The following is a 25,992-nucleotide window of genomic DNA, read 5'->3' as shown; positions in this document are numbered from 1 at the left end:
GCAGAGGTCAAGGAGAGGCTAGAAAAAGAGGAAGGCTGCTGCAGATTGGTAGGTGGCAGGTTTAATTAGCAAGAGAACTTAAATATGAGGCTTGTCTTGGGTGTCCTTGAAGCAGCTCCCACTTGGTGGGCAAAGCATACATTCCAAGGCCAGGGGAGAGTGAGGGGCCTCTTCTGCCTGGATCTAGCTCTAAGATCAACCAGTGGTCATATCCTCTCAGTGACCTTCTCTAACAGATGAGTCTCTGAATTTTGAGTTGATACTGTAATGGAATGAGACTCTTGGGGACCTTGGAATATAGTGAATGATTTTGCATTTGGGAAGAACATAAGTTGTTGGCAGCCAGAGGTTGAACTCCGCATACAACCCATACCCTTGCATAATGCCCTCTTGCCACCTGTGACTATAATGAAATATCCACCCCATTACTATGCCATGCTGTATTGCTTAAGTGAGTTTAAGAAACAGATATTATCCATAGTGGGTCTGACCTAATTATGTGAATGGGGGAGGGGTAGAAATGAGTGCATTGGATCTTGAAAGCCAGTTAGAAATATTTGGTGACATTATATAAGCACATGACCTCTGACCATTAGTACATATTCCTAGGCATCCACCATAACCACGCTGTGTCTGCCATCAAACTGGGGTCCCTTGGCAGAAGACTCTATATGTCCTCTGCTTCTCCCATCAGCCTAGGGGCTCTGGCATCGTGTGTGGGCCCATTGCCTCCTTCTGGTACCCACACAGGCTGCAGGGCAGGAGGCGACACTCCCCACAGAGGGAGACGGTTTCCCAGCAGCCCTTGCGGCCTCGCGTGGCGCAGGCCTCTCGTCTGGGAAGACGACGTGGACTGGCCCAATGGCAAGCGCCCGGGCCGAGGGCTCAGGCCCAGCCTGGCAGGGGGCCTGCGTGCTGGCCACAGCCCTGCTCTGGCTGTGCCCACTGTTGCTTCGTGCTGAGCCCGAGGGAACTGCTGCGGATGGTGAGTGTGGGGGGGAGTATGGTGAGGGGCGTCAGGTTCCCCCACCTCTCAAGTGTCCCTCACCCACCCCACCGGCCAGGAGGACCTCTACCTGGCTGAGTGGGGCCTTAGAATTCCTGGGTTCCCCTTCGGCACGGTAAGGGAGACCCATGGCTGAGGAGACCAGAGCACCCCCTCTTCTTGCCAGCTCTTTCCTTCTGGATCTCAAGCCTCCTCAGTTCAAGAGCAGAGGTTCAGCACTGGCCTGTCTGTGTGGACCCCCAAAACCTCTTCATTTTAAGAACAGGATACAGTGCTTCAGGAGAATTATCAAGCAAAATGTGCTCCATTTGGCCTCAGTCTCCCTAGAATATTGGACTGAGGTGGGAGGGATGCAACCACTTAATCCTCAGTGGCCCTGAGTAAACAGCATCCCTAAGTCCTTAGTTTCTGGGACTTCAAATAATGGTGTGCTAGTTAAGTGAAATAAGGTCTGGTGAAGCACCTGGGGCAGCACCACCTCCTGGTCTTGACTTGCGCACCCCAGTGGTATGCAGATGTGTACCTCTGCAGGTGCCTGCACCACAAACCTCACCCCCCCCCCTTCTTACTGAAACCCACAGGCTGTTTCCTTAGTACTACCATCACCAGCAAAGCCAGGTGGCTCTTTGTTACATGAGCCATGTCTCTTCACCCTGGGCCTTAGATTTCCCAGCTGAAAAGTGAGGAGGGGCCACGGTGGCCCTGTGTCCTGTTGATGCTGACATCCAGAGACACCAAGACTGGCATCCATAATACCTCATGGTGCCTCATGGGTAGGATTGTCTCCACAGTGTGTGGGAAGCCAGCAGTAACTGGGAAGATCTTTGGTGGCCAGAATGCACCAGACCGTCGGTGGCCATGGCAGGCCAGCCTGCTCTACCACGGCAAGCACATCTGTGGAGCTGCCCTCATAGATGCCTACTGGGTGATCTCAGCTGCCCACTGCTTCCAAAAGTGCGTGTTCCCAATGGGCCCAGTGACTCACGTGGGATTGGGGAGGGAATACAAGATGGACAGAACAGAAGGGGGAGAATGATGTCCCAGACCTTTTTCCCTAGGCTTTGTTCCTGGCCACCACCAGGTGTCTGTGTGCACTGTTGCCCCTGCCTTTGACCGAGCATTCCCCTCTACTTGGAATGCCATCCCTTCTCACCACCTTACTCCAGTCTCCTGACTCTCTGAGTTCACATCTCCCAGTACAAAGACCATTTACCTTATCTCTTCCTTCAGGGATGTTCCCATCTGTCCCCCTTCTCACACTTTGGTAATACCAAGATGGTACGGCTGTCTCAGCTACATGTACATTACTTGTACATAGCTAAGTAGAAATTAACTTTAATTGTGATTATCAGTAAGTACTGGAAAACAAACTTTAGTTCCAAAGTCATTGCCTCCAGCCCACTTTTTGTCTTCTTTAAATTTTAGGATTCTGAGTCCTGTTCCCACTCAAGGTAGATTCTGCATTCTACATCTTGCCCAGCTCTAGACAGGCCAACAAGATGTCAGTGGGTTTGTTTCCTCTTGTGCAGATGGTAGTGGGTGTGTAGTATCCCTGGCTGAACATATGGCACAGGTTTTAGGCTTTAAGTCAGAGCAATAGTTCTAGGGTCCCCACTTTCCAGGGCTGGGGGAGCATTAGAGCCTGGACAAATTGGGCAATTATTTTGTCTTCTTCCAATCAGGCTGTTCAAAGGTCATCATTGGCACAACTGCCAGAGGCTTCCCTGGGTCCTAACCACCTGCACATTCTAGCACATTTCTCTATGGAAGCATCATGGGACTCTGGCTGTTTAACCAGCATCCAGAAATTCCTGTCACTTCTGTAAGAAATATGTGCCTAAGATCAACTGTGTTCACCACTGTCTCCATAGGCCAGAGTGAGGCATGAAGCAAATGGCCTCTGTCCTCGGATGGGACACAGATAGGAGAGTGGGCTGCATCTCAGGTGTATCCTGAGCTTACTCTGTGCCCAGAGGGAGCGGGGAGAATATCACACTCGAAGTCAGAGGAGGTAAGAGCCACTGGCATCAACTGGCTTTGAGAAGCACTTGGGTTCTGTTCATTTATTCAGCACTCGTGGGTGGTAGGCCCCTTGTGAGGCCCACCGTGGAGGATGTGGAGATGCAAGACCCACCTTGAAGTTTCTCATCCTATCAGGAAAGTGACACATGAAGCCAGCTACTGTGCTGCAGGATGGAAAGGCCAGAATATGCAAGAGGGTAGACCCTGAGCCAGTGTCAGGAGAGGTACCATGGGTTGCATCAGAGGAGGGGCTTGGAGCTAGTACGGCCTTGTGGGAGAAGAATCCAGTCACACGGAGTCTGGGCAAGGGAGCAGCACAAGCAGACCACGTATGTTGGAAAGCTGCTCACATTCCAGAAGCAAGTTCAGTTCCATGTGCTCGCCTGTTTGCTCCACACAGACTTATTGAGTGCCTGTCTCCAGATGGGGTTCATCCTTTAGGGAAGTCTGAGTGTGAAGAATGGGAAGAGGGAATGGATGATTCTGCACTGAGAAATGGGGTCTTTGAGAACCACTCCAAGCCATGGGACCTTCCAATGGTTCTGGTCAGAGCTGGGAAGGAGCCAAGTCTCCTCTGTTCTAAAATGAAGGGGTATAGTTTGATGTGCCCCAATGTTTCTTGCCAGCACTGAGATTCTCTGCTCCTTTGATTTGGGGGCATACTGGGAAAGCCATCAGAAACTTTCAAAGGACAGATTTCCTGAGGCAATAGACAGACAAGAATCCAGCCCACCTGATGAGAATATTAGGAAGGGAGGAGAGAACAACCTCTGGAATAATGGTGATGTCTGGTTGCTTATGGGGTTGGGAGAGTTGGGGGTAGGCAATCAGGTGAGAGTGCAAGGGTGTTAGCCCAGTGCTCAGAGGAGACAGGTGATAATACAGCCTCTCACAACAGGTCCCATGAACCATCTGACTACCAGGTCCTGCTAGGGTACCATCAGCTCCAACATCCCACTGAGCATAGCCGGCAGATGACGGTGTATCGAGTCATTGTTCACAATGACTTTAACAAGCGCTACTACATGGGCAGTGACATCGCTCTGTTGCAACTGCATCTATCTGTGAACTTTACTTCTCACATCCTCCCTGCCTGCCTGCCGGGGCCTACCATGAAGCTGCCCCTTCACAGCAGCTGCTGGATAACCGGTTGGGGGATGATCACTGAGGATGGTGAGTAGAAGCAGGGCAGGCAGGGAGGGTAAGGGTGGTGGAGGAGGAAGGTGTGTTAACCATTGTGGGGCCCTTCCAGCCCTGATACCATTTCCTTCTAAAGCTTCAGTTTCCTTCTGTCATGCTTCAAAAAGTCTGAGCATATCTAACTTTTGGAATCAAGAACTTGGGCTCTTTGACTCCAAGCCATTTAGGATTCCACTCTGATTCACAGGTCCTGCATGAGACCATGTCAGGCCCCTCCAAAGCTTCATCAGGCACCTCTTGGGCTTCCCCTACCATAGAAGGTACTCAGGGAAGCATAACAGTAAGGAAATGAAAACAAGTTTGCTTGTTGGCTTGAGAGGCAAATTTGGGTGTTTCTGGATTAAGAACATATTCCTATGTGAATCTCACTTCCCCTCATCCATTAATTCAAGTAAAACTTGCCTGTTCTGCCAGCTTGCTGGGCTTGTACATTTTTAGGCTGAGAGAGGAGAAATGGTGGGCAAATATTTTTTTAACACAATGGAAAATGCTTTTAATTTAGGAAAATGTAACATAGAGTGAAAAAAGCAGAATGTAAATTTGCCGTGATTTGTAGGGTCATAGGGTCATGATCTGGCAGAGTATCTCACTGGAGGTATTTGGGGCAAGATTTTCTTTGCTGAGCTCTGGCCACAAATATCAATCACACTGTCTAGTCATGAAAACAGCCAATGCTTCAACATTTCCAAAGACACCCTCTTGGGAAGCACTGTCACTCATTAAGAACCACTGGCAGAGCAAGGAGGATTCTGCAAAACTGGTCGGAGGATAGGAATTGGGGTATGAGGGGAAGTTGCAGGCTAGAGCAGCCAGCAGGTCAGGGAGCATCTGACATCAATGATAGACTCAGCCTGCAGCTGTTCTGTCCTCTCCCTGACCACAGTTGCTGGGCCTGGGTTGTCCCCGAGGACATGTGAGAGCTGTACATGGCAAGCACTCCACAGGACAGAGCTGTCACTGTGACACTGAAAACACCAGTCTGATCTGTGAGCAATCTGTGGGAATAGAATCCACATGGAAAGCATCCACAGACCAGCTGCTCGTTGAGACTGGGCCATGTCTTATTCGACATACTACCTCACCCCACCCAGCATCCATTAGGTGCATCACTGGAACCTGGGCCAAGCCAGGACTCTCAACTTCCACCCTCCACCTCTACTTCTGTATCTGCATAACTGCCGGATTAATTATTTTCAAAACACAAGGAGACCCTTCAGTGGTTTCCCAGTGTGCTTGAGAGAAATCCAAACTCCACATACTGGTGAAGAGGCCTTGCTCGCTCTGGACCCTGCTGTGACCTTGTCTCATTTTTTTCAACTCCCACTCCACTGCAGCCACCCTGACCTCCCTCCTGGCACTTCCCACTGCAGACCCCTCACCTTTGCTCTCTTGTCTGCCTTAAATGTCTTGTCCCTTCATCTTTGCAAGTCCTCTGAGAGACTTCCCCAATCCTGTCAGTTGGAAATGGCAGCATGTCCATTAGCAGGCCGGTTGGGGAGGTAGCTAGCCCTTCTCTCAGGCTCCAACCCACATCTGACCTTCCCCCACTCCTGACCCCTGCAGATTTCCTGGCTGCGCCATTTCAGCTGCAGGAGGGAGAGGTTGGCATCATTGACAGTGAGGTCTGTAAAATGTATTTCCAATCGCCAGACTCCAGCAGCAGTGAATATTCTATACACGAGGATATGTTTTGTGCTGGGGACCTCATGACAGGAAAGTCCATCTGCAGAGTAAGTGAGATTGGCTCTGTTTATCAAGTGGGAACTCCCCTCTCCCTTTGTGTCTTCTCTGGATCCTGCCCCTGACTTCCTCCTCCTAAGCTCACCCCAGCCTGAAGTGTCAGAACTGAAGGTCAGAAGACCCGAAAGAATACTAGTTCATTCCATACATTTCTTCGTTTAAAAAAAAAACGTTGTTGAAGAATAGCATGCATAGAAAAGGGCATAATTTAGACATGTGCCATTTGATGCATTTTTAGAAATTTGCACAATCAGGGACACCTGGGTGGCTCAGTCTGTTAAGCGTCCAACTTCAGCTCAGGTCATAATCTTGTGGTCCGTGAGTTTGAGCCTCATGTCCGACTCTGTGCTGACAGCTCAGAGCCTGAAGCCTGCTTCAGATTCTGTGTCTCCCTCTGTCTCTACCCCTCCCCTGCTTGCACTCTATTTGTCTGTCTCTCTCTGTCTCAAAAATAAATAAACATTAAAAAAAACTTTTGGGGCGCCTGGGTGGCTCAGTTGAGCGTCTGACTTCGGCTTAGGTCATGATCTCGCAGTTCGTGAGTTCGAGCTGCATGGCGGGCTCTCTGACAGCTCAGAGCCTGAAACCTGCTTCAGATTCTGTATCTCCCTCTCGCTGTCCCTCCCATTCTCTCTCTCTCTCTCTCTCTCTCTCTCTCTCTCTCTCTCTGTGTTAAAAATGAGTAAACATTTTTTAAAAAATTAAATAAAAAAAAAAGAAATTGGCACAATCACGTAACAACCAGCACCTAAAGAATCCTCCTGATACTTCCTTCCTGTTACTAACTCCCTGAGACTAGTCCTGGCTTCTGAAGCTCTGTGGATTAGTGTCGGGACTTACCTACATGGAATTATAGAGGATGAATTCTCATCTGGTCAATATTATGTTTCTGAGATTTATGCATCTTGTGTGTAGTTTACATTGTTCATCTTGTTGCTGTATGGTATCCACTGTGTGGATATACTATAATTTTATTTATCTATTCTAGTCTTGGTGGCATTTGGATAGTTTCCACTTGAGACCATTACAAATAGATTTGCTGCGAACATCCTAGTGCATGTGTTTTAGTGCACATGGGTTCACATTTTGGTTGAGTATAACCCTGGGAGTAGAATTACTGTGCCATAAGATATGCACAGGTTTGTCTCTCACAGGTACTGAGGAGCAGCTTTCCAATCCACTGGTACCAGTTTGCACTCCCCCCAGCAGGGGCTGACAGTTGTGTTTGCTCCACATTGCCTCCAGTACTTCATGTTGCCCGCCATTTTCAATGTGATTTTTAATTTGCATTTCTCTGAGAATTTCTCTGTGAATAATGAAAATAAGCACTTTTTTCATATGTGTATTGCCTCTTTTTAAAAGTGTCTATTCAAATTTTTTTGCCATTATTTCAATGAGATTGTGTGTCTTTCTCATTGAATTTTAGAATATGAGTATGTTATTGAATATATGTATTAAGAATATTTTCTCCTACTCTGTGGAATCCTTCTATTCTATGGTGGAGAAACTGAGACCCAAAGAGGAAAGTGGATAGCTCAAGGTGAAGTGGCATGATCATAGTCAAACCTAGAAAAGCTTGGAGCTATGGCCCCCACATGCTTCCTCATACAGAGCTCCTTCCTCTCCTGCTCCTTTTGCTACCTCTTTGTCTCTCTCCTTGACCATCTCCCATCAGCTGAAAAACATACTGTCATGATGCCCATCTTAAAACACCCTACACATACCTTCCCTTTTCCCCAGCTCTCTGTCCTGGGCCCTGATTCTCAGCCTGCCTTCCCACAGGGCTCACCCACTTCAAGGGCCCTCTCTGGCTTACTCACTTCTCTTTCTTGCCTCAGCCCATTCTATCAGACTTTTGTGCTCGCCCTTCCTCCACAGTTTTCTCACCAAGACAGCCAGATGCCTAGTTGCACCTCTGACCTCCTCCCACTTGGTGCTTGGCCATGCACCCTGCAGCACATCCCATCATACTTGAAGGGCAGCCCCTCTTGTGTCTCCTGCTTTCTTCCTCCTCTTTCTGACCTCCAAGGACCCACCACTCAGCCCTTATTCTGCTTTTCCTGCCTTGCTCCATTTTTACCTTAAATGGAGGGAAAGGGTCAGGTAGGGCAAATCTGTGCCTCACCATTTCTTGCCTGTCTTTATCAGTCTCTTTCTGCTGCAGTAGTTCATGACTGGTCTCCCTGTGCTGATTTCTGCCCTGCCACATACTGTGCTTCACCCAGCCCCAGAAATCCTACCATCCTTTTAGAATCTGTATCAGGTCACACTACCTCCCTGCTGAGTGTCCTTCAATGTCCCTTCATCCATACCCTCCCAGCTGATAAGCCTGGGCCTGGCCCTGCCACTTCTCAGCCTCACCTGTGCCAAGCAGGCCGCCTACCTGTGCCTGCAAATTCCAGGTCAGGCCTTGCTCATCCCTCCCATCTCTGCTTAGAGGCTCTCTGACGGTCCAGTTAGGGCAGCCTTTCCTGCCATTTACCACCCCCTGGGTACCTCTGTTCCACATCTTGCATCTGTGCATGGTGTGTGTTGTACTGTGTTCATGTTCTGTGTCATATCAGTGTCTCTTACACACAGGGTACTCGGTCATGTTTATTCAACAGAAGGCTAAAGGGTGCTATGTTTCTTTGGTCCCTACTTTATAACCCATGAGATAGAAGCATTATGCCCAATGGTGCCTTCCTGCCTTGGAGTCCTGACCTCAAAGTCCTTAGCATTTTTCTGGAACCCCCTTGGGCTCCCTGCCATTCTGACCACCCTACCAGTTTGGACTTGGGATCACTTCTTTTCTGCTGAGCACATTTAACAGTTTGCGTTTTCTAAAGAAGCTCCACAAACCAGAGACCTTAATAAGTCAAAAACAAATGCCCAGGTGGGATGTTGTACTGGACTGATAATTACCCAGAGGCCTGCAAGCCCCATGGGACTTCAGGTGGTACCTTCACTCAGGATTGGGAGCACAAAGGGCTGGTGTCTGATATCTGGAGTCTGCCTGCATATTCTGATAGGTCTATGACTGCCAGCTTAGAAGGATGCTCAGAGTCCCCTCCACAGGCTTTGTGAAGTGAGCTCCAAAGCCCTACCCTTGCGATTTTGATCAAAGAGGTCTGCAGTGGGACTCTGTGTCTGGATTTTTCAAATCCTCCATGTAATTCTGATGAGAACAATTCACAGCCCCACCTTGACATGAGGCTTCCTAAACTCCACTCTGGTGGAGGGCAAAGGCACTTCACACTGTCTAAACCATGTGTGTCCCCCTCTATTTTGGTCCCCATGACTCATGCTGTCTCTTTCCTCAGGGAGATTCTGGAGGCCCCTTGGTCTGCAAGCTGAACGGTGGCACTTGGTTTCTGATGGGGCTGTCTAGCTGGAGCCAGGCCTGCCGCTATCCCATAGGCCCCAGCGTCTTCACCAGGCTCACCTACTTTTCCCACTGGATCAGTGAGAAGCGGAGCACCTTGCCCAATCCTGATCCTTCTTTTGCTCCTTCTCAGGACAAACCTCCTATTTTGAGTGACTTTTCTTCTCTGGGCACTGTCCACAAACCCAGCACCTGCATAACCCTTGTGTCTTTACAGACCTTCCTCCTACTGCTGATTTTCCTAAGGATTCTGTGACAGACCCTGTGATGCCCCTCCTGGCCCTCCCCAACAAGCTTGTTTGCATTAATGCCAACAGGCTCTACATTCTTCTTAAATGTGTCCATCTCTGAGCAATCCTGTCCATCTGAAGCTTACTCCAGGCCTGATAAAATTTTAAAAAAATATATTAAAGAAGCTTCCTGCTCCTGTTTCTGACCTATCAGAGCTACCTTCTGTCCCCACCCTACTGTCATTCAAACTCCTTGGCACATGAAGTTCTCCCTGCTCCCTCAGCTGGGAGTAGGGAAGGGCAAGGACACTGAGGGCCTGGCTAGCTATCTGGAACTGAATCACTAGCCTTGAGGAGTCTTCCAAAGAGCTGCCATGGCTTAGGGCCCAAGGCCTCACCCCATGGAAGAAGTGGCATCCCCTAGGTCCCACAGAACACTAATGGCCAGTGCGATAGGGACGGGTCGCCCTACGGGTGGATGATTTGCCCTGAGCTGGAGATGAAGAAGGATACTCCAGGCCCACAGGTCACAGAGGTTCTATTTGAAAGGCTCTATTTAAAGTAGACTGTGAAGGGCTCTGGCTACCAGGCTAAGGTCCAAAATCACAGGTCAGCTGCCCTCAGATCTCTGCTGTTAGTCTATTCGCCTTGTACCCACAGTACCTGTCTTCCCCCTATCTCCAGGGGCCCAGCCCCCCACCCCCTGGGAACCTGTCATAGCTTGTGGTTTGGCTGACCCAGGACTTGCTGGCCCAGCACTGAGCCTTAACCCATGTCCTGAACTGTCCCCTACAAATATGTCTGGGTCACAGAATTGTAACTAGTTAGCAGAATACTAAGAGTCTCATAACCACAAGACCCACCCTGAACTCTTGGTGATCAGGGAGAAGCCCTCAACCATTGCAGATCCACTGTATCAAAATGCCATCAGGTGTTCTGTGCAAATTCTTTCCAATCTTGTCCCCCAGATAGCCTGGACTCTCACCAGTGGGTGAAAATAGGTGAAGTCACATCCACATGGTCACCAGAATCTTGCTGGCTTTAAGCCCTCTGCTACTCATGCAGAGGTTTCCTTCCTAGCTCAGCAGTGTCTGGAAGTGATTTAAAAAAAAAAAAGCATTCTCTCCCTATTAGTAGACTCAGTTATGGGGCTTCCTGGCTGGATTGCTGGGCCCGGAGGTGGGAGTCAGCACTTAGTTCAGATTTGGAGCATTATCTACCCACTGCCCCTAGAACTTCCACTTACCTTCAACCCATGGTGGCTTTGTGCTGACTGTGCTGGGTTTCTCTCCCACAGTGACTTCTGCTTTGTCCATCAATAGCCATGTTTCTATGTGAAGCACCGAGTGGTGTGACTGTTGGTCCTGCATGAAGTTTCTTGGGTCCCCTAACTCAGTAGATGCAAATACATTTCCAGTCCACTCTGAAGATCTGCCAAATCACAACTTTCCCACAGCCCACTTCCCTGTTACAGCCAGCTTCAATGTTTGGTATTATTGTCCATGTTTGATCCCTTTTTACAGATCTTAACCCAAGATCTAGCATGGTTAAGTAACTTGTCTGAGGTGATGTGGGTAGTAAATAGCAGAGCAGAAATTCAAACCCAGATTTCTTAAGGAGCTCAGAGGTCTTCCCTCTAATGCAGGCCATTCTCAGGCACCTCAGGCCCTGTGTGATTTCCTCTCTCAGGTTAATTTTGAGAGGTACCTTGAGAGGCTTGGGTTAACTGTCCCAAGTGTGGCCCTGGTCAGTGACAAGGAAAGATCCCAAATAACAAGACTGATGTCAGGGTGCAGAGCAGGTCTGGAAGGCCAGTAGGACTGGGGCTGGGGAACAGGCTGGGAGTGCTGCTGAGGTGGATTTCACCAGACCCGCCATCAGAAGCTCCCAATGGGCTGCTAGGTCGCACTCCCACATCAACCCTGGATGAGCAGGGGAGGTGAGAAGGAAATGTAGAATCAACAAGAAATCCTAGAGGAAGTAAAGTTTTCCTGAAGTGGCCTGTAGCTGGGTTAAGAGAGTAGGGCAATGATAGGATGGGCTTGAAGGCTGTTTGCATGTCCCACTCTCCCCCCATCCAATACCATGTGACAAATGCTGCCTAATCTTTCTCAGGTGCCAGTGTATTCCAGGGTGGATGTGTCAACTAGTGTGTAGCTTCTGATAGCCATCTTGAGTACATGCCCTCCGTGCCCACACTTCTACCCCTGAGGTCAGGGGGAGTACTACATGGGAGACTTGATTCTTCCACTGTGATTTCTTCTAAGAGTTTTAATGTTGAAGTCTTGGCTGCAGAAAATGCCTGGCAGATATCAGTATGGAGGAGAGGTTAAGAGTGGATTTTTGATGCCTGCGGCGTCTGGTCTAGGGTCACCCTCCCTTGTCCTTGAACTCACCAGGACTTCTGTCCTTCTCTGGTATACTGTACCAAAGAGTGACAGAGTAGCTGCTAACCCATGGGTTATATGAGCACATGTGTCAAAATAACTGCACAACTGAGAAGTATGATTGCCACATAAGAAATACAGAAGATTGGACGTTATATGTTATTTGAAATAGAATTATTAGAAGAGACAGACCACCAAAAATTAATAAACGCAATAAATATCCTTATGGATATAGGAAAATATTATTAGCAATAAGACCCAAGACAAAGAAACCACAGGAAAGAACCAAGTCAAAATATTGTGTATGAAAATACAATGGTTGAATTAGAAGGCACAACAGATTGGATGAATAACAGGTAAACACAGATGAAAGAGGCATGCAGTTGCTACTTTGTGTAGACATTACAAAGTATGGACTTTGGAGCTGGCACACTTATGGTAGGATAATGTGTGGAGTTTCTTTACAAAAGATCTAATTTCTAAGGTATGGTTGGGGATAAGGAGAAGAGGAAGCCAGTGCAGGAGCCTGGCATAAGCTCTGCCACCCTCCACTCCCCCCACCCCTGGCCCTAAGGAACAGGGAAGGGAGAAGAGGAGCAAGGACTGACAGCTGAGGGACATAGCTAACTGAGGAAACCTCCCAAATAGAGTTTTTGTGGAAATAAACACTGTGACCACTTCTGTCGCCTCCTCAGATCTTCAGCTGAGTCTCCCCTCTGGTTGAACCCACTGTGGCCAGAGAGAATAGGAACCTGTCAGGCCTTCCAGCTTGCACTTCCACCCCCACAGAAGGAGTGGGATGGGGTGGAGAGTATGCCTGGAGGGACAGACAGGAGATAATTGCTACAGGGGGTCTAGATTACTTGGGTCCACTCTCCTGCTAAAAAAAAAAAAAAAAAAGAAAGAAAGAAAGAAAGAAAGAAAGAAAGGAAAGTCTTTATTAATTCAGTAAAGAAAATATTCATGAGGTACCCGGCTGTCTCAGTTGATGGACCATGCAACTCTTGATCTCGTGATTGTGAGTCTGAGCCCCACACTGGGTGTAGAGATCACTTCAAAACATAAGATCTTATGTAAAGAGGCAAACCTAGAAGTTGACTCTCACCTATAGAGAACAAACTGATGGTTACCAAAGGAGAGGTGGGTGGGGTCATGGGTTAAACAGGTGATGGGGATTAAAGAGGGCACTTGTGATGAGCACTAGGTATTGTTTTGAAGTGCTGAATATTGTACACCTGAAACTAGTATTATGCTGTAGGTTAACTAACTAGAATTTCAATAAAAACACACAAAAAAGTAAAATAATAATGAATAAAATAATGAATAAATTATTTGAATAATTTGATATTTGAAAATTGAATAATTTGAAATTTTAATAATTTGAATAATTCACCAAGTATGTTTTGATTGCTCATTGAAGTAACCCTGGAAAAAATGGGAAAGAGTGGGGTGGCAGAAGCCTTTTACCATACAAAAAGAGAAATTTCAGGGGCAGAAAAAAAGACCAGGCAGAGAATCAAAGAAACTATAAGGCTTAATCCAGAGAGAAACAGAGGAAAATAAAGAAAAAGGAGATACAGAAAATATGTAAAAAGAATAAAAATGCCTTCAGTTTAAAATTCTCCACCAATAATACGGTCCTAGAAAAGTTGGCAGCATAGGGTTGGCAGGGATTTTCTGGGCTTAGTGACAATATAAACTAAACTCATTTTCTTTTTCATGCGTGAATTAGATCAGGAAGTTACAAATGAGTGCTTGAGCTTGGAGAGCTGGGCCAGGCTCTAATTTGAACAGTTCAAATAAGTTATTTCATTAGTAAATTAAATGAATAAAAATTATAATGAATAAAATAAAATCCTTTTTAAAAATCTTCGGGGCGCCTGGGTGGCTCAGTGGGTTAAGCGTCTGACTTCAGCTCAGGTCATGATCTCGCGGTCTGTGAGTTCGAGCCCCGCCTCGGGCTCTGTGCTGACAGCTCAGAGCCTGGAGCCTGTTTCAGATTCTGTGTCTCCCTCTCTCTCTGACCCTCCCCCATTCATGCTCTATCTCTCCCTGTCTCAAAAATAAATAAACGTTAAAAAAAATTAAAAATCTTCATAAAGACATTGAAAAGGTAGGAAGAGAGCAGGGATCTGCCAGGGCAAATTATGAGAGAAAAGCCTGCAATCAGAATATAATCAGAATATCTGATACCCAAAGTTATTTTTGTTGCAAGGATATATTCTTACAGCTCATATGTGGGCCTCAGGAGACTTCTGCAAAGACCATGGGAAGGAAGCTGTATTAGACAGGGTTCTCCAGAGAATCAATTAATATCTGTATATAAATATATAGGATCTATATCTATATATCTACAGACACACACACACACACACACACACACACACACACAGATTGATTTATTTAAAGGAATTAGCTCATGATTATGGAGACTAGCAATCCAAATCTGCAGGGTGGGCTGGCAGGCTTAGACTCAGGAAGAGATGATATTGCAATTCAAAGCTATATTAATTGTATTTTTTGTTTTCTGTATTTTATAACTTGAAATCTCAGTGGGGGTTGACCACGGAGAGGCTGTTCCATACCTAGAGATAATAATCAACTGGGAACATACATTTCATATGCAAACCAAACCAAACCGAAGTCTGTACCCCCAATGCCTCTGTCTTACTCTCACACACCAAACCAATATTTTTCCCACCTTCAATCACTGCAAAGCTAGATGGTAGACAATTAGAGACCACCCGTATAGCCCAGAGCCTGTTGACATTATTCCAACTGACCAGTCCTAAACTGCTTCCTCTCCCCTGCCTTGCTTTTTCCATGCAAACCACAAAAAAGCGCTGGGCTGTGCTTTCACCTCACTCCTGCTTCTGTCTCCTGACCAAACAGGTGTTTCATTATCATGTGGCCCTGTGTGAAGTGGCATGTTCACTCTTCTCGGGAAATGTAAACAATAAAAATCCCTCAATGGTATTTACCTCTCTGGGCCACCACATAGTCACCTCCATAAATTAAAATCGCACAGGTATTTTAACACAAAGTCCAAAGGTTGTCAGGCTGGAGACTCAGGAAGAGGCAACATTTCAGTTCAAGTTTGGAGGTGGTCTGCTGGCATAATAACCTTCTTCCTCTGGGGCAGTTAGTCTTTTGTTCTATTTAGGCCTTCAACTGATTAAGTGAGGCCCACTTACATTATGGAAGGACATGTGCTTTACTCAAAGTCTGCTGATTTGTGTTAATCTCATCCAAAAAAACACTGTCACAGAAACATCTAGCATAATTTTTGACCAAATATCTGAACACTGTGACCCAACCAAGTCAATACATAAAATAACCTATCAAAGAATTTTATGGGAAATGTTCCCCATATTACACTGGGACCCCAAAAAGCCTAACAGGATAAGACACACTGGTCTCCTTCAAGCCCTAGAGCCTGCAGGGAAGGCCACAATGGCACTGAGTTGAAAGCAAAGAAACGGGTGGATGTACCCTTGCAGTTTGACTGGCTAGAGCTCTGTCAACCAACATCAAGATGTGAATGTAGTTTGAGGTGGTCTGTGACCAATAGGGCTCCAGCCTCCTGGCAGAAGCAAATGCTGAGCTTCCCTAAAGGAGGGTACATTCATTCTTGGTATAAGAAAATCGCTGCAAGTTCTTCCAAGAATAAAAACCAGCATATGGTCAAATAGAAGCAACCATGAACTGAAACAAAACTCAATAAGAACTAGAAGATATGAGAGAAAGCAGAAATGGACCAAGATTTCAGACTTTGTAAATGCCAAAGATTACATATACCTCTATTTGTTCCCCTGTGTCTGTTAGCTTTTACATATCTCTACTCATTTCCCTGTATCTGTTTTTACTGAATAACAAATGACCTCAAAACTACCAGCAAGGAGTGCCACTGTGGCATGGCTCTATGGACCAACTCTCCAGTGAAAGTGGTGAAGATTGTTTTCAAAAATTAAAGTGTTCAAAAGTGGTCCTATGGACATATAACAAATGGAGAAAAATTTATTCAAGAAAACCTACAAAAACTAAGAATGGCAAGAGTCTGTGGCACTTGAACCACACCTACTTCCTCCCTTTCCCATTCCCAGATCAGCATGACACAAAGTCCACTCCAGATTCCTGCAGCCAAGGACACAGGGCTCCCTGTCCCCCAGTTAGAGGGTTACAGCATCCTCTTGGGAGAGGCAGGATGTCAGTCTTTCTTATCCTGACCCCAGCTACCTATGAAGTTCTGGGCAAGTGTGGCCAAGAGCTTGGGGATCTTTCTACCATCAACTCCTACTCTGGAGGAAGGCTTTACATTGGGTGTGCTGCACTAAAAATACCTGTTCTTGCCCTGGACTTTAAAGCAAAGTATCTATGCTCAGATTGGCAAGACAAGATGACCTGAGGCTACCACCCTCCTTCCCCCATATCATGGAGCATCTAGCTCCTAAAACAGGGTGATAGACAAGTGTGTCTGTCCCCAGAGCTCCAGTTCTGGCTCAGAGATTTGGTCCAGGGAGAGAATCAGGCTATACAACAAAGAAATCTGAAGCTCTTCCCAACAGAACTGACTTTGTTTACAATGGAATGTGGGAAAATTCAAGCTGAAGGACTTCCTCAGAAATAATGGATTTTGTGGCAAAAAGCAATTAAGAAACTGGTAGATTTATTTGAGATAAAAGTTAAACTGCAGGGCAGCTGGTTTACTGGAGAGGACCAGGGCAAGAAGCAGCTAAGAAAAGCCCTCCTGGAATCACAACAAATCTGCAACATTTACTTCAAAAACTATCCCCCCAAAAGAGCTTGAATCTAATTGGATCAGGCCAATTCTATATGACACACTTCCCATGGCTTACTGTGCCCATGTCCCTGAACTCCCAGGTGCATGTGCCCATCTGGAGAACCTCCTCTGCTGTCCTTGTACACATACTCTGTTATGTCACAAGCTCAAAGATAAAAATTACTGTGCTACCTGCCTGTGAAGCTGGGTCTGCCTGACTGTTCTACTTAACTGCCTTCCTTGACATCCAGGGAAAGACCATGATCCCATAGTCACTTGGCTGCACATTTGAGAGCACTCTGTACCATAGCCCTTCTGCCACCCTGTAGGACTCTGCTTGGGTGGAAATCCAGCCATCTCTACTCCTCCCTTGACACATGCTCCTTGATGCCTTGGCTACAAATCTCCTATTCTTATCTCTTCTCCTACATTCTCTCTCTCTGGCTCTGCCTATCCTTGGGGAAGTGAAACTTTTCTTCCCACCACTTGGAAAGCGAGTACAGGACAAGTCCGTAACTTGATTATGTGAATACCCAATATCCTAGAAGTTACTTAGATCAATGGTCTTTGCCAGTGAGCCCTGTTGAGGCCCAGAGAGGTGACAAATATGCTCATGGGATGTAGTCAGCCAGCCCAGTGCTCATCTACATGTCACATATTCTGTCATCCATGAATCAAGCCAATCTTTACTGGAAGATTCTAGGACAGGGCTTCTGTGGGGATCAAATTTTGAAGGGGTCTTGTATGATGTAGTTCTCATCCTTTAGTGAAGAAAGATCTCTTGAGAATGTGTTTCAGATGGAGCTGTGACCACAGGTGCTTGAGTGGCTCAGTCAGTTAAGCGTCCGACTTCAGCTCAGGTCATGATCTTACAGTTCATGTGTTCAAGCCCTGTGTCAGGCTCTGTGCTGACAGTGCAGAGCCTGGAACCTGCTTTGGATTTTATGTCTCCCTCTCTCTCTCTCTGCCCTTTCCCTGCTCATGCTCCCTCTCTCTCTCTCTCTCTTAAAAATAAATAAACATTGAAAAAAAAAAGATGTAGCTGAGACCCTGGTTCGATGACTTCCCGCACTAACAGTCTGCTGGCAGTGAGACGCAGAGCACCGTGGGCATGGCAGTCTGCGAGAGCATTTCTGAACCTCTGGAATGTGAATATTCCTCTCCATATGCAGAGGACGAACATTTATGTGCTGTAAGCCACATAATTCTTAGCTTACATGTCTATTTTCAAGAGACCGAGTAATCAGAATCATAGCATAATGTGGCTGACGTTTTTTATGTACACTTGTTAAAAATAAAAATAAGTAAAAATTAAGAGTTCTTTCTTTTTAGAGGTTATTTCCAAAACAATACTTTTATATATAGTATGGACAAGTATTTAAGATAATACTTAGAGGCTCTGTGGTTTACACAAGATCTGGTGGGGGAGCCTGGTGTCTGTGCCTGATAATAGCAAAAGCCATTTGCTGATGAAGTTGTAGGCCCAGTCAGACATGGTTCTGAATCTACATGACTAGGGATCCAAAGAGCTAGAATCAAAAACAGCCACTTAAGCACTAAAAATAAATTGCCATAATAAAAACCATATCCTTTTGAAAGTAGGCAAATCTAAAATAAATAAAGTAATAACCTTCAGACTTCGACATGCATCAAATGTCCTTCCTTTTCTCTTTTGGAAAGTTGAGTGTTATCTCCTACATGAAATCTTTATCAGCTATGCCTGGAAGTGTCACCTCCATAGGACTTCGCCTGTATACTTTTTAACATCACTTTTGACACTGAAATATATAAGAGTTTGCCTAAGACTGTAAGCTTCTTTGGGCTGGGATCTTCATCTTATTTGATTTTCTCTAAAAACCTAGTAGAGAAAATTGTATTTGCTAAACAAATGACCTATTCTAATTTTTAATAGAAAATGAAAATTAACAACTCTAAAATCAAAAGACTCAAATATAAATAACAAAGGAAAATCCATGACTAAAATAAATAAGAAATTAAAAATTAATGATTATAAGAATAAAATACTTATTAAAAGTAAGTTTAGAGATGCCTGGGTAGCTCAGTTGGTTGAGCATCCAACTCGATTTCAGCTCAGGTCACTCTCTCATGGTCCTGAGATTGAGCCCTGCATCAGGCTCAGTGTGGAGGTCTGGAGCCTGTTTGGCCTCCTCTCACTCTACCTCTCTCTTTGCCACTTTCCCACTCCTGCTCTCTGTCTCATTCTCTGTCTTAAAATAAAATAAATTAAAAAAAATATTTTTAAATAAGTTTAAAATTCTAAATTGAAATAATTAAAATATATGCATATAATTGAAAATAACTTCAAAGTTAAATGAGTCTGAAAGTAAATAATCCATTTAGGGATGCCTGGCTGGCTTGGTGAAAACATGCAACTCTTGATTTTGGGGTTGTGAGTTCAAGCCTCATGTTAGCTATAGAGATTACTTAAAAATTAAATCTTAAAAAAAATAGATATCCATTTAAAGGAGTAGCTGTATACTTGAGGAAGATGAATGCAGCTGTTCCTTCTAAGTTGTACAAGTTGCTCCTGGTATTAAAGGACAGAATCAAAATAGAGCAGGACAGTGCAGTAGGAGTCGCAGGAGGCACCCTACGAGTGAAGGGTAGGGGAATACAGCTAGGAAAACTCCAGAAGCAAGCTGCCATGTTTTCAAGCATTTCACAGCAACAACAGGAGAGAGAGCCCTGGGAGGTTAGAAAGTCTGTTTAAATCATACTGCTTTTGGAGTATTACTCGGCAATTAAAAGAATGAAATCTTGCCATTTGCAACTACGTGGATGGAACTAGAAGTTATTATGCTAAGCGAAATTAGTCAGAGAAAGACAAATATCATATGACTTCACTCATATGAGGACTTTAAGACACAGAACAGATGAACATAAGGGAAGGGAAGCAAAAATAATATAAAAACAGGGAGGGGGACAAAACACAAGAGACTCTTAAATATGGAGAACAAACAGAGTGTTACTGGAGGGGTTGTGGGAGGGGGGATGGGCTAAATGGGTAAGGGGAATTAAGGAATCTACTGAAATAATTGTTGCACTATATGCTAATTTGGATGTAAATTTAAAAAATTAATCAATCAATCATACTGCTTTTGAGATGCCTGGGTGGCTCAGTTAAACGCCTGACTCTTGATTTTGACTCAAGTCGTGATCTTGAAGTTCATGAGATCAAGCCCCGTGCTGAAGCATGGAGCTCACTTGGGATCCTCTTTCTTTCTCTCTAAATAAATAAATAAATAAACTTAAGAAAAAAATGAGAGGCAGAATGACCTTAGTGGCAGTCACCAGGGAAATTGCCTCATAATAATTTTTTAAGAGCTTTCTTGGTTTGGGGTGCTTTTCATTTATATAAAGATATTTTTTAAACAACTGGTAGGGGGCTCAGTCAGTTGAGTGTAGGACTTCAGCTCAGGTCATGATCTCAGGTTAGTGAGTTCAAGCCCCACATCGGGCCTGCTGCTGTCAATGCAGAGCCTGCTTCAGATATTCTGTCTTCTCTCTCTCTGCCCCTCTCCCACTCATGCTCTCTCTCTCTCAATAAATAAATAAATAAATAAATAAATAAACATTAAGAAAATAAATAAAGGAAACAACTGGTAGCAAATATTGTGTAATGTAAAACTTCCAACATCAAAAGTAAAGAATGTTCACCAAACTAAGTCTAGGTCCACACATTCAGGAACTAAATAACTGGCACTACAGTAGCTGACTTGGGAGAGAGGAGTGTTCAGGAGGAGCCCAGGGGCACCTCTGTTGTTGGCCTCATGACTTAAGGCCCCCAGCGGTGGACATCTCCAGCCCCTCTGAGGCCTCTCGTCACCAGTGCCCGAATCTGTAGCACAAACAGGAATCCAAGGGGGTCAGAGTGATGGATGGAAGAGGGTGAGTGTGTTGGGTGTGTCTAAGCCCCTGGGAAGGTGACCTTGGCCCCTAGAATCACCCGGGGTCATAATGCACAAGGTACTGAGACCTATTTGCTGCTCTGTACTGAGTGTGTGATCTATCAACACACAGAGCCATTCACCCCAGGTGATGGGCAGGGCAGCCTTCAGAGGACTGGTACCCTGGAGAGTGAAATAATGCAGGGCAAATGGGAAAACTCTAGGTCTCCAGGATGAGCAGTCTGAGTCCCACGGACCTGGGCTGAGTGAGGAGCTGCCTGTCTCGGGTCTCATGGAACAGGAGTGGAAGGGATGACCCTTTCTTTTCCCCCACCCCTCCACCCAAGACAGTCCCGTCATGAGATCTGCACTTTAAAAGTGGTTAGCTCGCAGGGGCGCCTGGGTGGCTCAGTCGGTTGAGAGTCTGACTTCAGCTCTGCTTGTGGGTTTGGGCCCCCCATCGAGTTCTGTGCTATCAGCTCAGAGCCTGGAGCCTGCTTCAGATCCTGTTTCTGTTTCTACCTGTCCCTCCCCTGCTCATGCACTGTCTCTCTGTCTGTCTTTCATATATAAATAAACATTTAAAAAAATCTTAAAAAAAAAGTGGTCAGCTTCTTGGAGTGCTTCCCTTTTGCCCTAATAAAGATTTTTCTTTCTAGCACAACCACCAAACCTTGCCTGTACCTTTCAGTTAAAAAAAATATATTCTTATGCAGTGGTAATAAAAACATAAATTCTATGGCTTTAGTATATTCCAATGTGAAAATGTCTACAGGAGATGCTCCTTTTTAAAATGTAAGATATCCAGTTATATTTATTTATTTACAAAATGAAAAACACATGAATACACTTGTACTCCTACCCTTTAAACACGTTTCAAGTTAACTTTGGTTTTTCACCTTCAGGTTTTTGTATTTTGTTTGACTTTTACACACCAATGAAAAAATATACAGGACTCCAGCTTTTGAAAAATTGTGTCACATTGTAACCATAGGCCTTGGACAGGGCTCTATAGAGGCTGTGGGACCCTAGGGCTTGGGCTACTCCCAAGTGTACCATGTGGGCTTTCCTGCTTGCATGGGAGGGGGCCCTGGGTGCCTCTATGCTGCTCACCGTTTTCTGAGATCTGAAGCCACAGAACCCAGTACTTAATTGTGGATGCTCCATGCTGACCTTAAGAGATTGAAGGATGGGGTTGGTTCCTGCAGGACAAGCAGCTCTCTTCACATGGAATACGTAACAGCAAGTTCTAAAGTCACTGGAAGGTGGTTCTGCAGGTACCTATAACCTTCTCCTCCTAATTAAGGAACTATTAGAGGTCTAGCCATGCAACCTGAGGGACTTTTATGGAACAGACATCCACTCCCTGGGAGGATGTTCTAAAGACATCCTTCACTTGATGGCACTGATCCTCCTCCTACAGTCATACACAATAGTGCCCATCCCAGTGCTCTCCTTGGTTTTGTTGGTTTTCCTGAAATGCCAAAAAGAACATGAGGAAAGCGCCAAAGTATACATGAACTTGTTTGCCTTCTCTACTTCATCTCACTTGCTCCACATGCACATTTCTGCTACTTTATCACATCCTTTTACTACTCAGTCCCTTCTCTTGTGTCCATGACAAGAGAATGTCTGGAACCAGACTCCTGCTGGAACAGAGTTGACAGAGCCACCCAATGCAGGAAACTTCCTGTGTAGGGAGTACCCAGGGCACAGCCAGCCCTATTGCTGCCACTTCAGCAGGATGGGCCCAGTTCTTCTGACTCTCAGCCCTGCTCCGTTGGCATTCAGGGCTGTTCAATACACTACGGTGCAGCTCAGCACTCAGAAACCAAGGACATACTAGGAAAGTGGGTGAGGGGCCTGCAGAGAGATTATTTATAGACACTGATGACCCAATGACCTCAATTGCCTGGATGAGACCAGGTCCTTCAGGGTGAGAATTGTGAGAGAAGGAATGGGGAAGAGCTACAAAGAGGAGCCTATGACTAAGAAAGAGAATTAAAAAGAGACAGAAAAAGGGAATAAATCACATGCAGGTTGCTACTGTTTCTGAATCTTTGGATTATGTGAAGTACAAGGACAGCAGCCCTGTGCTGGGCTCAAAGCAGCTGCCCAGGACAGCATCTGTGAGGCAGGGAGATGTTCTCTCTGCACAATGCAGCATGGTGGTCGCTGGCCACAATGGGTAGGTTGACAAGCACTTGAAATGGAGCTTATGTAACTGAGGGACTGTATTTTAATTCACTGAAATATAAGCAGGCTCATCTGGCTAGTGGCTGCCATGGCCGATAGAGTAGTTCTAGAATTCCATTGATGAGGAAGAGCCACTGGTTTTCCTTGCAGAGTGGTTCACTGGCCTGGGCACATACACAAGTGCCAGGGCCTCTGTGAGGCCCTGGGGACACTAAAACAGTAAGGTCAACATTCAGGTCCTAGAAGAGTTCCCAGCAGAGGGCCACTTGAAAACAGAGGTGCAGATCATGGCCCCACAGAGCCTGTACTAGACAAAATCAAAGCAGAAAGTCCCTTCACTGTCTTCAGAAGCCCACCCTTGATGAAAGCCTGGGCAGGCACTGGCTCCATCTGGGGCCCAACAGGCCTGAGCAGGCTGAGAAGGGGTCCTTTTCAAACCTGAACTAGATCCTACTCCAGGAGTGTATTCACCTGACATTGCCCAGTGTTGAGCACTGGCAATGAGGATGGCATGTTGCTGCCCTTGCAGGGCTTGCCCATAGCCATGATTCCCATCCCCATGAGAGGAAAGACTTATAAAGGAAGAGTCTGAGCCTGAGAATTCCAAGACACTTTTAGAAAAACTCCCAGTGGGAGCACCTGGGTGGCTCAGTCAGTTAAGCGTCCAACTTTGGCTCAGGTCATGATCTCACCATTCATTAGTTTGAGTCCAGCATCAAGCTCTGTGCTGACAGCTCAAGAGCCTGGAGCCTGCCTCAAATTCTGTGTCTCCCTCTCTCTCTGCCCCTCCCCCTACTTGCACTCTGTCTCTTTCTCTCAAAAATAAATAAATGTTAAAAAAAAATTAAGAGAAAAATTCCAACGGAAGTTCTGGCCACAAAGGGAGCAGCAAGGACCACCTGAGCTCCGGGATATGCTCCTATCTCTGCTGGGCTTGCCCTGCACTGAAACCAGTGCCCTGCCCACTTCCACTGCAACAGAACAGGCTACCGCAGCTGCCCTAGCCTCTTAAACTGCCCTTCTGGGCCAATGCGTTTCTGAGCCAATCTTTGGAGACTTCACTTCGCTGCCTTTCACTAATTTCTGTTGGTGAAATTGCTAAAGTCACGAAAGAAAATACCTGGTATGTCACACAGTTGGAGAAGACATGAGAACAGAAGGAAGCTCTAATGCAGTCTTGTAGGGAGACCTCCATACAGCGCTCATGCTAGCCATAGTGGCATATCCTGCCTCATCCCCACTCAGGGGAGCACAAATATTGGTCAGTCGTGGCTGGGCTCAGGTGATGATGCTCTACTGATTCTTCTGTTCTTGAGACCTTTGACCTCTCCTTCATCCCATCATCTGGTGTGCCTAGTGTCTTCCTTCTGCTTTCACAAATCTTTTTTCTTGTAATATCCAGCACTAGGCTCTGAGTGCTGCACTCACCCATGGAGCCCACCAGGTAGTCATCTCCTAATCCTTAGAACCTCCCTGTTAATGTCATGGAAACTATCACCCAGAGATTAAGAATTTCAAGGAGTTTCTGGGGGTGAATTGTGATATTTTTCAATCCAGCAGTCTCAACTGTTTGTTTTGTGGAGGACAATATTGACACTGACAGGACAAATTTCACTAAAATGCAACATATTTCACATATATACAGGATCTAAAAGGAAAATTCAAAATTGTCTCATTATAGACATAGGCATGATTAAACAATGACATAGGCATGATTCCTTGCAAAGGTCCACAGAAGACAGCAAGAGCCTATTTTAAGTGGTCGACTCCACACGAAACTGAGTGGTGCTTTCCCTCTCCTACTGCTGAACTTTCCTTCCTCCACCTTGCAATGCACAGCCTGTTTTTTCATCTCTTGTAAAAGAGCCGGGTGCCCACCTTAATGGCCAGTCCCTGAAGATCTCTTGCTTTTCTTTTTATTTTATTGTGTCTTTTGCGCATCACACAGAAACCATGTCTTGCACAAATGAGGGAGAGAGATTTTCCACAAGGGAATGGCATTTCCTGTTTTGGGCAACATTATCTGAAGTGAAATGTTAGATCCCAGTTGGTGAAATCTGAAGTGAATTTCTCCAGCTCTGCCTGAAACTCCTCCTTTCTCAGATTCCTACCAGAGCTGGGTGTGGCATGTGGCTGCCCCAGGGCCTGACTACAAAAGATTGTAGGAAGCCTATAATTGAAAGAGTTTGGGAATGAGGAGAAGGGAAGGAATGTGGCATCAGAGGGGGAAAATGCCCACTTGACCCTAAAAGTACTTGAGGGAGCAAGGACTGGGTTACTGAAGTCTTGGGCCTGGCAAGCGCCCCACACAAGGAGGCTCTAGAGCAAGAACTAAAATCACAAGTGATGCCTAATTCATAGTAGAAATTTACAGTCCCTTCCAGGCAGTAGAGATGTGAGAGGAAATGCATCATGGGCTTTGGAATCAAGGCACCAAAACTTCAGTGCCCTGTTTCTTATTTGCTGGCTATGTGCCTGCTTAGTCCTCAAGCCTCTGTTCCCACACATGGCAGAGAAAGACAGTTATGGTGGCTTTTCTTTCATTATGATGGATCAAATTCCATGAGGGAAATATAAAAGCCTCCTTCAAGGTAAGGTTTATTATTAGATGAAGTTATTATTGACTCAATAACAGAGATTCTGAAATATGGTTTTTGTTCATTTACAACCTTGTGAACATTTTGAGTGGTGATGACCTTTCCCCCGCCCCAGATGAACTGAGGTATCTCTCAGTATACAGTAAACTCCAGAGGCCCAAGCAGTACCAGGCTTCCCTCGAGACAATGCCTGGAGTCCAAGTGTATGCTCATTACTAACCATCCTTGTCTAGACATGTGGGTCACACTTGCATGGTTGGCCTTTGTGGAGGTTCAGTCAGCAGTAGATACAAAGTTACCACACTAGCATTTGCAGCTTTCACAGTGATGACCCAGTGCCAAAGCTTACACTGTTCTTTAGTCCATTATAGTTCTAATGTATGAACAACTCATTCCTATGTGTCTTAAAATGTAGCTTCTATTACTATTCAGGTATGACAAGGCCATTGAAAAGATAGTTTGTTATACTCACAAATCTCAAGAGGACAGATAGAGAAGCACAGAGTCAGTTAGGAGGCAGAGGGGGCAATAGAAAAATGTACCAGGAAACTAAGGACAGACT

The 25,992-nt window shown here is 45.7% G+C and overlaps 1 protein-coding gene across 1 annotated transcript; it reads left to right on the top strand.

The window, feature by feature from the left end:
* The first annotated feature begins 847 nt into the window (after nt 1-847).
* LOC123596716 (serine protease 40-like) lies at nt 848-9,768 on the top strand. The gene is made up of 5 exons (XM_045475070.1): nt 848-985; nt 1,798-1,960; nt 3,927-4,201; nt 5,792-5,958; nt 9,271-9,768. Exons 1-5 carry the CDS (start codon nt 862-864, stop codon nt 9,586-9,588), a joined length of 1,047 nt encoding a protein of 348 aa, XP_045331026.1. The 5' UTR covers nt 848-861; the 3' UTR covers nt 9,589-9,768.
* The last annotated feature ends 16,224 nt before the right edge of the window (nt 9,769-25,992 follow it).

The sequence above is a fragment of the Leopardus geoffroyi genome, chromosome C1 (genome assembly GCF_018350155.1).
Source record: "Leopardus geoffroyi isolate Oge1 chromosome C1, O.geoffroyi_Oge1_pat1.0, whole genome shotgun sequence".
Taxonomy (NCBI): Eukaryota; Metazoa; Chordata; class Mammalia; order Carnivora; family Felidae; genus Leopardus; species Leopardus geoffroyi.
Note: the sequence above shows the minus strand (reverse complement) of the source record. Positions and strands in the feature narration are given on the sequence as shown.